At 40.9% G+C, this 17,553-nt stretch overlaps 1 protein-coding gene across 2 annotated transcripts in view; it reads left to right on the forward strand.

Moving 5' to 3' along the window:
- Positions 1-1,794: 1,794 nt before the first annotated feature.
- LOC121507734 (GTPase IMAP family member 4-like) overlaps positions 1,795-17,553 on the forward strand; it is a 50,068-nt gene continuing 34,309 nt past the window's right edge. The window contains exon 1 of one of the 2 annotated variants that reach the window (XM_041784062.1): positions 1,795-2,282. In XM_041784062.1, coding sequence (XP_041639996.1) covers positions 2,240-2,282 — 43 coding nt within the window. In that variant the 5' untranslated portion in view covers positions 1,795-2,239. Of the gene's footprint in view, positions 2,283-2,563; positions 2,642-17,553 lie in introns of those variants that run through there. The other variant, XM_041784063.1, reaches the window with a different exon arrangement.

Genomic DNA, 17,553 nt, shown 5'->3' on the forward strand with positions numbered 1-17,553 from the left:
GTGAAATATAATGTCCTTTATGTGCTCCTTCACAACCTGAGGCAGCAGAACTACAATACTTCTTTATTTGACTGTTATTTCTCTGCTTATTTATCCGCCTATCAGCAAAATAAAACATTCCCTCTGTTACTGTGTCTACTAGTATTAGGGCTGTCATGATTGCAAACGTTATGCTTCTAGTAAAAATCCCTTCCTGTTTGATACCACAGCAACAAAAATATACCATACAGCAGTGATACTCAACGTGTGGCTCTTCTGTGATGGTTTGTGGATCTTTTATGTGTCAATTTGAAATATTATTCCCCCAGAAAACATTTAAAAGGGAAACTGTGACCTCAGAAATCATCCATTGCAGTTTGTTTCCCACACTTATTCAGCTGGCTCTAATTGCCAAACTTAATTTCTTAGTCTGTATATTTCAATTGCCCTTATTTTTGATTTTAGCCAACTTTTTCCCCGTTTTTTTCCACTTTTAATCTGTTTCCACTGCTTTAAGTCTGCTTATGCCATTCCTTTTTGCCTCTTTTTGTCCATTTTGCCATTTTTATCCCGTATTTGCCACTTTTTCAACAGTTTTCTTGCCTCTTTTATCCTGCATTTTTGCCATTTTTTTCTGCTTTTTTCCAAATTTTCACACATTCAAGCAGATTTGCCATAAAATGTCCCTCTTTTCCCTATTTTTCCAGCTCTTTTCTCCTTTTTCCCACCTCTTAGCCTGTTTTAGTCATTTCTATATGCATTTTTTGCCCTTTTTGGTGTTTGTTTTTTTTTTTTATACCATTTTGACCACCTGTAATTCAATTTTTGGTAACTTTGCACCCATTTTTGCCACTTTTCCCTCCCCATTTTTCACTCTTTACCCATTTTTTGCCATTTGACATCTAGTTTGCACCATTTTGACCCTTTTTGCTGATTTGTTACCATTTTTGCCACTATTAACGTATTTTTAATGCCACTTTTACCTTTTTTTTTGCCACTTTTTGTCCATTTTGCCACTTTTATCCCATATTTGCCACTTTTTTCACCTGTTTTTCTGTTTTCCCTTTTCCCAGATTTGCCCCACTCTTCTCCTTTTCCCCCATTTCCTACCTCTTAGCCCGTTTTAGTCATTTTTCCACACATTTTTTTTGCCCTTTTTTGTTGTTTTTTGGGACCATTTTGGCCACCTGTAATTCAATTTTTGGTAACTTCTTTTTTCTGATTTTTGCACTTTTTTTTGCCACTTTTGAGCCATGTTTTCCCATTCACTCTAATTTTAGACACTTTTAATCAATTTTTTTGTGAGTTTTTCCATCAAATTTGTATCTTTTTGCCACTTTAAATCCTTTCTTTAATGCTTTTCACTTATTTTTGCAACTGTTTTGCCATTTCAACCTGTTTTTCCCACTTTTGGCCACTTCTGTTGGCACTTTTATTTATTTATTTTTCTGCTTTTTGCCCTTTTTTGGCACTTTTGAGCCTTTATATGTCTTTCACTCTTATTAAGTGGCACTTTTAGCCACTTTTTTTGTGAGTTTTTCCATCAAATTAGTATCTTTTTTTTCCACTTTAAACCCCTCCTTAGCTCTTTTCACTCATTTTTGCAACTTTTTTGCCACTTCAACCAATTTCGGCCATTTTTTCCCCTTTCATTCTAATTTTGAGGCCTGTTTTATCAAATGTTTGTCATTTGTTTTTGCTTTGTTGCAGCTTTTTGCCACTTTAGCCAATCCTTTGCCTCTTTTTACAATTATTTCATTATTTTTCATCATAGTGGTTTCAGTTTCTTCTACTTTATTTTGTGGCATCCTCGTGTTTGTGCATGTAATAAACTAGCTATGAAGTCTGACCTTACAGTCCTAATGGTTTAGGTCAGTGTGCCCATCCATGTCATTAAGGTCCTTCTGTTTAGAGAAAAGGGGTTTACATTTTTAAAGGTTATATTAGACTACAGCAGAACAAAACTCTTTTTGTTTCTTTGATAAGCGTGATTATTGTCAATGTTATAAATAAAATGTGGTCATCACTGCTTAACTTTACAGTGGACCATGATTTTGTCCCCTGGGCCCCAGAAATCCCCCCCTCAGGAGTGGCCATGCAGAACTCCCTAGTTTTACTTTCACTTTCTCCCTTTCACTTCCATCATGAATGTGAGGGTGGTACTGAGGGCCGTGTGTTAGCAGTCTACAGTAGTAAGGAGTGAACCCATCCTCACCTCAGCTGCAGCTCCAGGATCCTCTCCTCAGTCTTTGACTTCATCATGGACGGCATCGCCTACAACCCAACCATGGCTACAGACTGTGGTGAGTAGCAAAGCTACAGCGATGTTACAGCCAGTGTAGCAGCGTCATTAGTAGCTTAGCTACATTCTTCAGTAGCTTTGTGGTAGGGTCGTTATTTTCTAACTGAAGCAGCTTTTCTGTAGCGCAGCTGATTTTCTCATCAACAGTCTACGGGACGTACTGTTTACTCCGTACTTCCGCGTGACGGCGATGACGTCACTGCCGCAGGAATGTGCCGTCCCTGCACATTTTAATATTTCATGATATCTTAGTAACCTCAGTCCAGCTGTTAGTCAGGCTCTCATCCATTCATTCTTAAGGGCTGGAGTCCAAAAAGTCTCTAGATGGATCCGTCTACTACCTGGAACCCTCCCACACAGGTGACAGGTAAAACACTAAATACAAGGACCTCTGCATAGCTTTACTTGTTCTAAATATAATATTTATTCATATGAGGGTTGGTTTCATTCCTTCTGACTATTTTGATAAAATGAGAACTCGAACAGAGTGATTCTTGGGGCCATTTAAAGAAAGATCCGCTAACTTTATTAACCCTAAAACAGGAAACAACGCAGTAGCACAAAAGAAATCCAACCTGACAGTGATCAGAGAAGGATGCAGAGGGAAGTACTGCCTTGAAAATAACTAGATTTGTCGGGGCCCCGTGCAAGATGCTGTCCATGGCTAAAACCAGCCCTGCCCCACACCTGCAGCCCCCCTCACAGATCGTCCTGTCCTGTCAGTTTGTTGCTTTCATTTTTCTGTTTCTGCCCTTTTGACAGTGTTTATCATTAGTACATTTAAGATCAAATAAAACACCCACGTTTGGACACGTTTTACTCAGTTTTACATTATTCTAAGATGTGATCCGTGTGTGTTTGGCTCGTTGATGATGATGCGCATCACAACAGTCATCATCAAATACGAGCATGGGAGAGCATCGGCAGGAAATGACTGAGGAAATGTGTGAAAACAACACAGCACACCTCTGTGAAGGGATGATGGACTCACTGCAGAGACGCTCCGTCAGCGGACGTCCTCTGCGCTTTTTACGCACATTCCTCCGTCCTGGGCGCAGCCGACGGTAATAATACACAAGTTTTCATTTGAATTTGGCAGTTAAAGTCAGTCTCCTTTGTGTGGACTTAGATTTATTCATACGACTTGTTGCAGTCTTTAGGCTACTGCTGACAGTTTTCACCTTTATAGAGGATTATAGAGGATTTTTTTTTTAAAGTAAGCCTCATAAGAGCCACGGTTTAAATAAAGCACCCTCGTGCTCGAGGGGGCGCGTACTGGAGCGCCTGTAGTGCTTTGCCGAAAAAATGGGATAAAGTGGCAAAAAGACGTTGAAAATATGAGCAAAAAAAATGGAAAAAAAGGGATATTTAATGATGAATGGGAAAAAAAGGTGAAGAAGAAAATGGGATAAAAGTGGAAAAAATAAGGAAAAAGAAGCAAAAAGAAGTTGTAATGGCCCAAAAAATATGAAAAAGGGTTTTTAATGGCATTATAACTGAGTTAGAGGGAAAGGCAGATGTTTAAGGACATTTGCAAACCAAAATATATTAATGTTTAAAATGTTTAAAGATTAGACAGAAACGTTTGAAATGTTGTTCAATTATTATTTTTTTCCATTTGAATCTTTTTGTGGGTGGGGGTCCACTGAATGAATAAGTTCTTCTTAGGGGAGGCTCACTCTCACACACTTTGAAAAGCCCTGGTTTATATCACTGTTTCCCAACCATTTTTCCTTGTAGCCCGCCGACATGTACAGTTGAAACCAGAAGTTTACATACACTATATAAAAAGGCACAGAAACTTTTTTTTCTCACTGTCTGTCATTAAATCAGATGAAACTTTTCCTGTTTTTGGTCAATTAGGATTACCAAAATTATTTCTATTTGCTAAATGCCAGAATAATGAGAGAGATCATTTTTTAGACAATTTTTTATTATTTTCTTGAGAGTCAGAAGTTTACATACATGTCATTAGTATTTGGTAGCATTGCCTTTAAACTGTATGACTTGGGTCAAATGTTTTGGATATGCTTCCACAATCTTCTCACAATAGTTTGCAGGAATTTTGTCCCATTCCTCCTGGCAGAACTGGTGTAACTGAGCCAAGTTTGTAGGCCGCCTTGCTCACACATGCCTTTTCAGCTCTGCTCATACATTTTCAGTGGGATTGAGATCAGGGCTTTGTGATGGCCACTCCAAAACACTGACTTTGTTATCCTTAAGCCACTTTGTAACCAGTTTGGCAGTATGCTTAGGGTCATTGTCCATTTGGAAAACCCATTTGCGCCCAAGCTTTAACTTCCTGGCTGATGTCTTGAGATGTTGCTTCAGTATTTCCACATAATGTTCTTTCCTCATGATGCCATCTATTTTGTGAAGTGCACCAGTCCCTCCTGCAGCAAAACAACCCCACAACATGATGCTGCCACCCCCATGTTTCACAGTTGGGATGGTGTTCTCAGGCTTGCAAGCTTCCCCCTTTTTTCTCCAAATGTAACGATGGTCATTATGGCCAAAAAGTTCAATTTTAGTTTGGTCGACCACAGAACATGTCTCCAAAAATTAAGGTCTTTGTTCCTGTGTGCATTTGCAAACTGTAATCTGGCTTTTTCATGTTTCTTTTGGAGTAATGGCTTCTTCCTGGGAGAGTGGCCTTTCAGCCCATGTGGGTACAGGACTCGTTTGACTGTTGATAATGACACACTCTCACCAGCTTCAGCCAGCATCTTCACAACGTCTTTTGCTTTTGTTCTTGGGTTGAGATACACTTTTCAGACCAAAGCACGTTCATCTCTGGGACACAGAACCCGTCTCCTTCCTGAGCGGTATGATGGCTGGACATTCCCATGGTGTTTATACTTGCGTATAATTGTTTGAACAGATGAACGTGGCACCTTCAGGCATCTGGAAATTGCACCCAAGGATGAACCAGACTTGTGCAAGTCCACAATTCTCTTCCTGATATCTTGGCTGATTTCTTTTGATTTTCCCATGAACACAAAGAAGCAGTGTGTTTCAGGTGTGCCTTAAAATACAGCGTTGTGCCAGCGTTTTTGGCCATTTTGAGTCATCTTTCAAGACCCACAGAATATTTTGTACTACGATTCTGAAAACACCAAATAGCTCAAATGAAAGAAGAAACTCTCTACAAAACGTTTGTTTGTAGCTTGTTCCGTTCTTGATTTATCTGAAGTTGAATAGAGGCTAGTTTCACCAAAAAGACCACTTTTTTTCTAGAAAGCTGAGAAAAATGCATTTTTGTGAAAGAGAGTCTGTCAAGCAGAACAGTGATTTGAATGTTATAATTTTGCCTTCATTGACATAAAAGACATCTGAAAATTGTATTACAGATGTTATTTTATTGTAAAATAAATAAAAATGCTTCCAGTCACACTCTGGAACTGGGCGGCCTCCACAGGACCTCCATATACGCCCACGTCCTCTCCTGCTTGTTGCTGTACGCGTCCAGCTGGACGCACAGGGGGGAACCTTGGGGCATTCTTTAGCCTCTTTTCCGACCGAGGCAGATGAATAAAAGCGCCGATCCCTGGATTCGCTGTCGTTAAGATCAGTGTCGGTTTCAGTGAGTCAGCGATTTCTCAGGCAAAAGTTTAAAGTTTCTTCAGCATCTAAGTTAGAACTTTTAGCTTAGATTACCTCCGTAACGATCGCTCTGCTCTTTGACCCCAGGGTCTCCACCTCTGATGTTTGAGCTACCGTCACTTCCGACTGAAGTGTTCGACTACGTATCCCAGAAGCCCCAAAATTACTCACAGGGGCGTGAGAGTGCCCCCTTGTGCCAGCCGAAACACTTTGGCGTACGCCAATGGCACTCAATGAGTTAATGTATTGCTGATAATAAATACTGTCAAAAGAGCAGAAACAGGAAACCAAAGCTACAGAATGAGGCGAGGTGCAAGCTGCAGGTGTGAAGCAGGGCGGTTTACTCATTTTGAGGCACAAAAGAACACAAAGAAGCAGTGTGTTTCAGGTGTGCCTTAAAATACATCCACAGGTGTGCCTCTAATTAACTCAAATGTTGTCAATAAACCTATCAGAGGCTTCCAAAGACATGACATCATCATCTGGGCTTTCCCAAATTGTTTAAAGGCATAGTAATCTTAGTGTATGTAAACTTCTGACTTTGAAGAAAGTAATAAAAATGGTCTAAAAAAATCATTTTCTCATTATTCTGGCATTTAGCAAATAGAAATAATTTTGGTATTCAAAATTGACCAAAAACAGGAAAAGTTTAATCTGATTTAATGTTAGACGGTGAGAAAAAAAAAGTCTATGTGCCTTTTTATATAGTGTATGTAAACTTCTGGTTTCAACTGTACCTAAGAAAAGCCCCCCTCCCCACATGACCCAAGAGAAGGAAAAAGTGACATGCTACCAAAAATCACCATAGATTTGAATTATTTTATTGCTAAAACTCTACAAATGGCCTCTGCATGCTTCTCTGATCCAGAGACCTTTGTGTAGACTTCTTAATAACTGCTTTGTCAGGGTTTTAGTCAATATTAGCAAATCTAATTCTGGCAGCCTCAGAGCAGGCAAAGCCTTGCACACCTCGTAAATTCTTTGCCCTTTTCTGTGGGCAGGGCTAACAGTCAAATATAGCATAGTTTACATTAAACTGACTGAAGTTTATGATATTATGGTTCTTTTTATTTCAAACAAAAGGCTGGAATGGCTATTCCAGTTATTAGTCAAGCCCTCAGATGTTGTTAGGGGAAAGCAATTGTTTTAGTAAAACTTTCTATTTTGATCACAAAATGTATGAAATTATAATTTGGTAGTTTTATTAATTAGCACGTTAGCAAGTGACCACGGTATAAGTGGGTTAATGCCCTTCGAGGAGTCCATTTATCAGGGATTCATGGACGACGTGGAGGCCTGAACCGTCGGGACGGTTGCCTCCGCGAAGTCGGGCATTAACCCTTACGTAACCACTCACTATAACTTTGGCTAAAATAATAAACTACTAACAGTCATGAAAAATTCACTCTGCTAGAACACACTTTTTCTTTTCTTTTTTTTTAAAGGTTTATTTTGGGCATTTTTGTGCCTTTATTTGATAGAGGAGGATGGTGGATAGAGTTGGAAACAGGGACGAGAGCAGGGGACAGACATGCGGTAAAGGGCCTCAGGCCGGATTCAGGCCTGGGCCGTCCGCGTACATGGGGGGCGCTTAACCACCTGCGCCCTAGAACACACATTTCAGTCAGGCATTTCAACAGGCATCCCAGATACAGTCATGGAAGAAAGTATTGGCACCCGTGGAGTTCTTCCAGAAAATACACCATTTCTCCCAGAAATTGTTGCAATTACATATGTTTCCAGCAGGACTTGGCACCTTCCCCCGTGGTGGGGGGCACATGGGGATGGATCCAGGAATTTTTTGAAGGATTCTTCACTGTTGGGAGGTAGGGCTAATGGCAGAGGTCTGTGCTCTCCGAATGCTTTTCTAGTTTCCTTTATGTGCTTTGGAACAACACAAGAAACACAGTCAAGGCACCCAGTGCCAGAGGCAGCAAAATAACCCCAAACATCTTTGAACCTCCACCATGTTTGACTGTAGGTACTGTGTTCTTTTCTTTGTAGGCCTCATTCTGTTTTCTGTAAACAGTAGAATGACGTGCTTTTCCAAAAAGCTCTAGCTTAGTCTCATCTGTCCACAAAATGTTCTCCCAGAAGGATTGAGGCTTACTCAGGTACATTTTTGTAAACTCCAGTCTGGCTTTTTTATGTCTCTTTGTCAGCAGTGGGGTTCTCCTGGGTCTCCTGCCATAGCGCTTCATCTCATTCAGATGACCACGTATGGTCCCAGCTGACACTTTTGCACCCTGAGTCTGCAGGACAGCCTGAATTTGTGTGGAAGTTGACTGAGGATGTTTATCCACCATTCCAGCTTCTGTGTTGCATTCTTTTGTCAATTTTTCTCTTCTGTCCTCGTCCACAGTTCCATGGGTTCTAAACTTCTCAATTACAGCCATGGATGAATTATGCAGCATTGTCCGGCCCATTTTTTGAGCTTTGTATAATATTATGTCCATTTTGGCTTTTTCTTCTGTTTTTTTTTTTTTTTTTTTGTGTTGATCAAATGCACATAAAGGAAATAGACATGTGTGTACCAAAAACATTTGTAATTGCAGCAATTTCTGGGAGAAATGGTGTATTTTCTGTAAAAATTTCAAAGGTGCCAATACTTTCGTCCATGACTGTATATAGTACTAGGTTTTAACCCAGCCTTGTTTTGTCTGGTTTCAAGCAGGAAATGAATCTGCCAGAAAATACACTGACCTCTTTGACTTCCCCTTATAAGATATAAATTCAGAATGGGTCACCAATAAATTCCTTGTCAAACTGTGCTGAAAAAATACTTTTGGAAGGTTGTCCCATGGTGCTTTGCCAATTGCACGTTACTCCATTGCTCCCTCAACAGCGCCCCTGAGAGTTTATTTTTTTGGTTTCTCTTTGAGAGTGATTCCGGTGCCAGGACACTCAATTTCAATCTTAATTGGGGGTACGATGGGCTGCTTTGGCAGGACTGGCCTGGTTTGGAAACAAGTTTCTGGTGATCCATTCACAGTGTAATGAGGGTGCCATGATTGGTCTTTATAGGGGTTGGTGTTGGGGTTAGGGTTAGGGTCTCTCTCTTTAATAGGAGGCAAAGGTTTTGACTTCTTCCAGCTCTCCAATTTATACTTCCTAAGTTCAGCTTCCAATTTTTGTTTGTCCTTTCTCAAATCTGCCATGTTATCGTGGTACATCTTACTCGTCCTTTTTTCCATCTCCAGGTTTTTCTCCAGAGCCCTGATCTTATTTTGGTACCGCTCGATCCTCTGTGATAGCCTCGTAGCCTCATCCTGTGTAAATCCTTCAAACTCCTTGGTCGTCTTGTTTTCATCGTCCTGCTGTTGGCTTATCGCAAATCTTAAGTACTGCATCGGTTGATCATTAATCACCTGGAAGTATTCTGGCACAGGTCCCTTCATAGCCGTTACTTTATCTCTCCTCGTCTTTGCCAGCGTGCAACGGTTAGCTTCAATTTCCTTGCCATGATGACAGACTCTCTCTCAAGCTTGGCGTTTCGCGTGTCAGATAGCCGTTGTCTTCCACAAGTTTTTTGACTTGCTTTTCACGCTTTTCCGATTCCAGTTTAGAGTTACTGGCCTTATTTTGATAATCCCTAATTTCCCCTTGGTAGTGAATTACTTTTTGTTCCAGTTGCTCTTTTTCTGAAAGCATGTTTTGCAAGTCTTTCTCGGCCTGGAGCAGCTGTCGTCAAATTTAGTTTGAAGATTGATCCGCGCTGACTCGCACTGTGCCAGCTTGATTTTAAGGGATTCCAACTGATTGTCAGCAGATACAAGTTGTTTTTTAAACTTTATCTGCAGTGATTTTTCTGCCTTGCACACTGACGTCAGGTCTGTGATAGTGGCCTTCAGCTTCTGAATTTCTCTTTTCTGCTCACTGATGGTGTCCTTGTCATTGACCATCTGTTCATTGTTCTCTTTGATGGCACGACTGAAAGACTGATTGTCAGCAATCAGCCTTTTCATTTTGGTCTCTTTGTCTTTAAGAACCATTCTGAGGTTGCCTACCTCACTGTCTTTAAGGTAGGCTTCCTGAGTGGCCGATTTTTCACCCCTTTCAAGCCTTTCTTTCGGCCATGCTCTTATTAAGGGTATTGGCATATTTGCGTAAATATGTATCTTGAATCTTGATTTTTCCTTAGATTTAGATTTTCATCAGCCAACCCTTTCGTTTCAGCATTCAGTTCTTCCTCTTTGCCTGAATGGTGAACTACTAAAGTCTCTAATTGCAAAATCTTTTTTCAAAGCCTCATTCTCAATTTTTGTTGATTCAGTTGTTGTGTTGCATTATGCTCTGCTGTTCTAGCGTTTTCAGGTCCTCTTTTAAAACTGAGGTGGTCTGTTGGGATGCTTTCAGTTTCTCCTGCACAACTTGCATTTCTTTCACCTTTGTAAAGAGAAATGTATTTTTGTAAGTCAACTCCAAATTCTTTTGTGGAGTTCTGCTTTTTGTTGCTGTACTATTTCCACAGTCCCTTTTAGTTCATTGATTTTTTTCTCAGCAAAGCTTTTAAAGCCGGTCAAATGCCGCACCTGATGAGCTAATGCCTGCATTGTTGAAGCACTTCTTCTAATTTCCGCTTCCTGCACCTTTGAAGACATTTTATCCTATTTTTCAACAAATATTTGCGTAATTATTGAACTTGTGTTCAAGTGTCAATTCTATGACCTAACACTGCCGCAGAGTCTGCCTTATAGAATTTTTGGCTTTGATCCTGTGACGTCAACACATTCCGTGGCTTTGATGTCACTTCAAGCTGTGATTGGCTCATCGCTTTTGAGGGTGGGATCTATGGATAAGTCCCGCCCCCAAATGCAATGAGCCAATCATAGCGCCAGATAGCCATTCCATACAATCTCGGACATCTGCTTCCTGGACGTCCATTGAAATGTACAGGAGAAAGTCAGTTTTCATCCGGTTTTATGAGTTTTTTTTTTTCTTTTTTGAGATTTCAAGTTTTAAAATGGTCAAACGGTGTTCCCGGGGTACATGCGACTCCAACACAAGGTATCCCGAGAGGCTGGGCGACGGAATGTATTTCTTTACCCTTTCCTAAGCCACATCTAAACCGAGAAAAGTGTCTTCTTTGAGTAAGGTAGACCACAACATCAGCTCAAGGTGAATAAAATTAACCAGGACGTATACATCTGTTCTAAGGCAAGTCAACATCGTATTTGAGGCAACATATTGTCACTTTGCTGGAAAAAAATATAAAGTTATCTTTAACGTCTGTAACGTTAGGCTAACGTTAGGCTAACGTTAGCTCCTAGCTGCGTTGTTCGTTGTGTTCGTTGTTTGTTGCATTAGCGTATTTTGTTCTAGTTTTAGTGCTTTGGTTATCGTACATCATTTTTAGCTGTTGTCCAAAGGGCTGCAGTTAAACTAACGCTGACTTCTGGAGCTTAGCTTCATTTACTTATCTGTAATAGCCGAGATAACAAAGGTTGGCGACAGGGACGTTTTTGGGGGGCTGAAGCCACCCCTAAATGTTCCTCAGCCCCCCCAACAATAATTACAGTAAAAACTGAGACAAAATTAACTTAGGAAAGCACCACAGCGTTATGTCACTCACTGCTGAATGTATTGAGGAGAGATACTCAGCCCATGGCTCCCTAGTCGCCAGTGGCTCTTTAGTGCCAAATCTAAATGAAAACTTTAATTTTATTTTAATCCGTCTGTTTTTAAGGTCGGGCGTGCGCGATGGAGGATCGTGCGTAAGAGAGAGCAGAGGAAGTCCGCAGGTGCTGCGTCTCTCAGTAAGATCACTCATTCAGGTGTGCTGTACTGTGTTCAGGCTGCAGCTTCGTCTGCCCTCGTTTTAACAGGTTTCTTTAGTCGCTTGACGCCACACTGGTATTTTATGATGATTATTGCGATATGCGTCGTCAGTGACCCACACTCAAACACGGATCACATGCTGAGATAACGTGACATCACGTGAAACTTGTCAAAACGTGGGTGTTTTACTTGATCTCTGACTCATTGAGTGCCAGCCCTTTTACAAAATGGGAAGTGCCTTGTGCCAGCGTTTTTGGCCATTTTGAGTCATCTTTCAAGACCCACAGAATATTTTGTACTACGATTCTGAAAACACCAAACAGCTCAAATGAAAGAAGAAACTCTCTACAAAACGTTTGTTTGTAGCTTGTTCCGTTCTTGATTTATCTGAAGTTGAATAGAGGCTAGTTTCACCAAAAAGACCACTTTTTTTCTAGAAAGCTGAGAAAAATGCATTTTTGTGAAAGAGAGTCTGTCAAGCAGAACAGTGATTTGAATGTTATAATTTTGCCTTCATTGACATAAAAGACATCTGAAAATTGTATTACAGATGTTATTTTATTGTAAAATAAATAAAAATGCTTCCAGTCACACTCTGGAACTGGGCGGCCTCCACAGGACCTCCATATACGCCCACGTCCTCTCCTGCTTGTTGCTGTACGCGTCCAGCTGGACGCACAGGGGGGAACCTTGGGGCATTCTTTAGCCTCTTTTCCGACCGAGGCAGATGAATAAAAGCGCCGATCCCTGGATTCGCTGTCGTTAAGATCAGTGTCGGTTTCAGTGAGTCAGCGATTTCTCAGGCAAAAGTTTAAAGTTTCTTCAGCATCTAAGTTAGAACTTTTAGCTTAGATTACCTCCGTAACGATCGCTCTGCTCTTTGACCCCAGGGTCTCCACCTCTGATGTTTGAGCTACCGTCACTTCCGACTGAAGTGTTCCGACTACGTATCCCAGAAGCCCCAAAATTACTCACAGGGAGCGTGAGAGTGCCCCCTTGTGCCAGCCGCCGAAAAAACACTTTGGCGTATACGCCAGTGGCACTCAATGAGTTAATGTATTGCTGATAATAAATACTGTCAAAAGAGCAGAAACAGGAAACCAAAGCTACAGAATGAGGCGAGGTGCAAGCTGCAGGTGTGAAGCAGGGCCGGTTTTACTCATTTTGAGGCACAAAAGAACACAAAGAAGCAGTGTGTTTCAGGTGTGCCTTAAAATACATCCACAGGTGTGCCTCTAATTAACTCAAATGTTGTCAATAAACCTATCAGAGGCTTCCAAAGACATGACATCATCATCTGGGCTTTCCCAAATTGTTTAAAGGCATAGTAATCTTAGTGTATGTAAACTTCTGACTTTGAAGAAAGTAATAAAAATGGTCTAAAAAAATCATTTTCTCATTATTCTGGCATTTAGCAAATAGAAATAATTTTGGTATTCAAAATTGACCAAAAACAGGAAAAGTTTAATCTGATTTAATGTTAGACGGTGAGAAAAAAAAAGTCTATGTGCCTTTTTATATAGTGTATGTAAACTTCTGGTTTCAACTGTACCTAAGAAAAGCCCCCCTCCCCACATGACCCAAGAGAAGGAAAAAGTGACATGCTACCACCAAAAATCAACATAGATTTGAATTATTTTATTGCTAAAACTCTACAAATGGCCTCTGCATGCTTCTCTGATCCAGAGACCTTTGTGTAGACTTCTTAATAACTGCTTTGTCAGGGTTTTAGTCAATATTAGCAAATCTAATTCTGGCAGCCTCAGAGCAGGCAAAGCCTTGCACACCTCGTAAATTCTTTGCCCTTTTCTGTGGGCAGGGCTAACAGTCAAATATAGCATAGTTTACATTAAACTGACTGAAGTTTATGATATTATGGTTCTTTTTATTTCAAACAAAAGGCTGGAATGGCTATTCCAGTTATTAGTCAAGCCCTCAGATGTTGTTAGGGGAAAGCAATTGTTTTAGTAAAACTTTCTATTTTGATCACAAAATGTATGAAATTATAATTTGGTAGTTTTATTAATTAGCACGTTAGCAAGTGACCACGGTATAAGTGGGTTAATGCCCTTGAGTCCATTTATCAGGGATTCATGGACGACGTGGAGGCCTGAACCGTCGGGACGGTTGCCTCCGTCGGGCATTAACCCACGTAACCACTCACTATAACTTTGGCTAAAAATAATAAACTACTAACAGTCATGAAAAATTCACTCTGCTAGAACACACTTTTTCTTTTCTTTTTTTTTAAAGGTTTATTTTGGGCATTTTTGTGCCTTTATTTGATAGAGGAGGATGGTGGATAGAGTTGGAAACAGGGGAGCAGGGGACAGACATGCGGTAAAGGGCCTCAGGCCGGATTCAGGCCTGGGCCGTCCGCGTACATGGGGGGCGCTTAACCACCTGCGCCCTAGAACACACATTTCAGTCAGGCATTTCAACAGGCATCCCAGATACAGTCATGGAAGAAAGTATTGGCACCCGTGGAGTTCTTCCAGAAAATACACCATTTCTCCCAGAAATTGTTGCAATTACATATGTTTCCAGCAGGACTTGGCACCTTCCCCCGTGGTGGGGGGCACATGGGGATGGATCCAGGAATTTTTTGAAGGATTCTTCACTGTTGGGAGGTAGGGCTAATGGCAGAGGTCTGTGCTCTCCGAATGCTTTTCTAGTTTCCTTTATGTGCTTTGGAACAACACAAGAAACACAGTCAAGGCACCCAGTGCCAGAGGCAGCAAAATAACCCCAAACATCTTTGAACCTCCACCATGTTTGACTGTAGGTACTGTGTTCTTTTCTTTGTAGGCCTCATTCTGTTTTCTGTAAACAGTAGAATGACGTGCTTTTCCAAAAAGCTCTAGCTTAGTCTCATCTGTCCACAAAATGTTCTCCCAGAAGGATTGAGGCTTACTCAGGTACATTTTTGTAAACTCCAGTCTGGCTTTTTTATGTCTCTTTGTCAGCAGTGGGGTTCTCCTGGGTCTCCTGCCATAGCGCTTCATCTCATTCAGATGACCACGTATGGTCCCAGCTGACACTTTTGCACCCTGAGTCTGCAGGACAGCCTGAATTTGTGTGGAAGTTGACTGAGGATGTTTATCCACCATTCCAGCTTCTGTGTTGCATTCTTTTGTCAATTTTTCTCTTCTGTCCTCGTCCACAGTTCCATGGGTTCTAAACTTCTCAATTACAGCCATGGATGAATTATGCAGCATTGTCCGGCCCATTTTTTGAGCTTTGTATAATATTATGTCCATTTTGGCTTTTTCTTCTGTTTTTTTTTTTTTTTGTGTTGATCAAATGCACATAAAGGAAATAGACATGTGTGTACCAAAAACATTTGTAATTGCAGCAATTTCTGGGAGAAATGGTGTATTTTCTGTAAAAATTTCAAAGGTGCCAATACTTTTCCATGACTGTATATAGTACTAGGTTTTAACCCAGCCTTGTTTTGTCTGGTTTCAAGCAGGAAATGAATCTGCCAGAAAATACACTGACCTCTTTGACTTCCCCTTATAAGATATAAATTCAGAATGGGTCACCAATAAATTCCTTGTCAAACTGTGCTGAAAAAATACTTTTGGAAGGTTGTCCCATGGTGCTTTGCCAATTGCACGTTACTCCATTGCTCCCTCAACAGCGCCCCTGAGAGTTTATTTTTTTGGTTTCTCTTTGAGAGTGATTCCGGTGCCAGGACACTCAATTTCAATCTTAATTGGGGGTACGATGGGCTGCTTTGGCAGGACTGGCCTGGTTTGGAAACAAGTTTCTGGTGATCCATTCACAGTGTAATGAGGGTGCCATGATTGGTCTTTATAGGGGTTGGTGTTGGGGTTAGGGTTAGGGTCTCTCTCTTTAATAGGAGGCAAAGGTTTTAACTTCTTCCAGCTCTCCAATTTATACTTCCTAAGTTCAGCTTCCAATTTTTGTTTGTCCTTTCTCAAATCTGCCATGTTATCGTGGTACATCTTACTCGTCCTTTTTTCCATCTCCAGGTTTTTCTCCAGAGCCCTGATCTTATTTTGGTACCGCTCGATCCTCTGTGATAGCCTCGTAGCCTCATCCTGTGTAAATCCTTCAAACTCCTTGGTCTTGTTATCATCGTCCTGCTGTTGGCTTATCGCAAATCTTAAGTACTGCATCGGTTGATCATTAATCACCTGGAAGTATTCTGGCACAGGTCCCTTCATAGCCGTTACTTTATCTCTCCTCGTCTTTGCCAGCGTGCAAACGGTTAGCTTCAATTTCCTTGCCATGATGACAGACTCTCTCTCAAGCTTGGCGTTTCGCCGTGTCAGATAGCCGTTGTCGTCCACAAGTTTTTTGACTTGCTTTTCACGCTTTTCCGATTCCAGTTTAGAGTTACTGGCCTTATTTTGATAATCCCTAATTTCCCCTTGGTAGTGAATTACTTTTTGTTCCAGTTGCTCTTTTTCTGAAAGCATGTTTTGCAAGTCTTTCTCGGCCTGGAGCAGCTGTGCGTCAAATTTAGTTTGAAGATTGATCCGCGCTGACTCGCACTGTGCCAGCTTGATTTTAAGGGATTCCAACTGATTGTCAGCAGATACAAGTTGTTTTTTAAACTTTATCTGCAGTGATTTTTCTGCCTTGCACACTGACGTCAGGTCTGTGATAGTGGCCTTCAGCTTCTGAATTTCTCTTTTCTGCTCACTGATGGTGTCCTTGTCATTGACCATCTGTTCATTGTTCTCTTTGATGGCACGACTGAAAGACTGATTGTCAGCAATCAGCCTTTTCATTTTGGTCTCTTTGTCTTTAAGAACCATTCTGAGGTTGCCTACCTCACTGTCTTTAAGGTAGGCTTCCTGAGTGGCCGATTTTTCACCCCTTTCAAGCCTTTCTTTCTCGGCCATGCTCTTATTAAGGGTATTGGCATATTTGCGTAAATATGTATCTTGAATCTTGATTTTTTCCCTTAGATTTAGATTTTCATCAGCCAACCCTTTCGTTTCAGCATTCAGTTCTTCCTCTTTGCCTGAATGGTGAACTACTAAAGTCTCTAATTGCAAAATCTTTTTTTTCAAAGCCTCATTCTCAATTTTTTGTTGATTCAGTTGTTGTGTTGCATTATGCTCTGCTGTTCTAGCGTTTTTCAGGTCCTCTTTTAAAACTGAGGTGGTCTGTTGGGATGCTTTCAGTTTCTCCTGCACAACTTGCATTTCTTTCACCTTTGTAAAGAGAAATGTATTTTTGTAAGTCAACTCCAAATTCTTTTTGTGGAGTTCTGCTTTTTGTTGCTGTACTATTTCCACAGTCCCTTTTAGTTCATTGATTTTTTTCTCAGCAAAGCTTTTAAAGCCGGTCAAATGCCGCACCTGATGAGCTAATGCCTGCATTGTTGAAGCACTTCTTCTAATTTCCGCTTCCTGCACCTTTGAAGACATTTTATCCTATTTTTTCAGCAAATATTTGCGTAATTATTGAACTTGTGTTCAAGTGTCAATTCTATGACCTAACACTGCCGCAGAGTCTGCCTTATAGAATTTTTGGCTTTGATCCTGTGACGTCAACACATTCCGTGGCTTTGATGTCACTTCAAGCTGTGATTGGCTCATCGCTTTTGAGGGTGGGATCTATGGATAAGTCCCGCCCCCAAATGCAATGAGCCAATCATAGCGCGTATAGCCATTCCATACAATCTCGGACATCTGCTTCCTGGACGTCCATTGAAATGTACAGGAGAAAGTCAGTTTTCATCCGGTTTTATGAGTTTTTTTTTTCTTTTTTGAGATTTCAAGTTTTAAAATGGTCAAACGGTGTTCCCGGGGTACATGCGACTCCAACACAAGGTATCCCGAGAGGCTGGGCGACGGAATGTATTTCTTTACCCTTTCCTAAGCCACATCTAAACCGAGAAAAGTGTCTTC

This window comes from Cheilinus undulatus, linkage group 4 (genome assembly GCF_018320785.1).
Source record: "Cheilinus undulatus linkage group 4, ASM1832078v1, whole genome shotgun sequence".
NCBI classification, from domain to species: domain Eukaryota; kingdom Metazoa; phylum Chordata; class Actinopteri; order Labriformes; family Labridae; genus Cheilinus; species Cheilinus undulatus.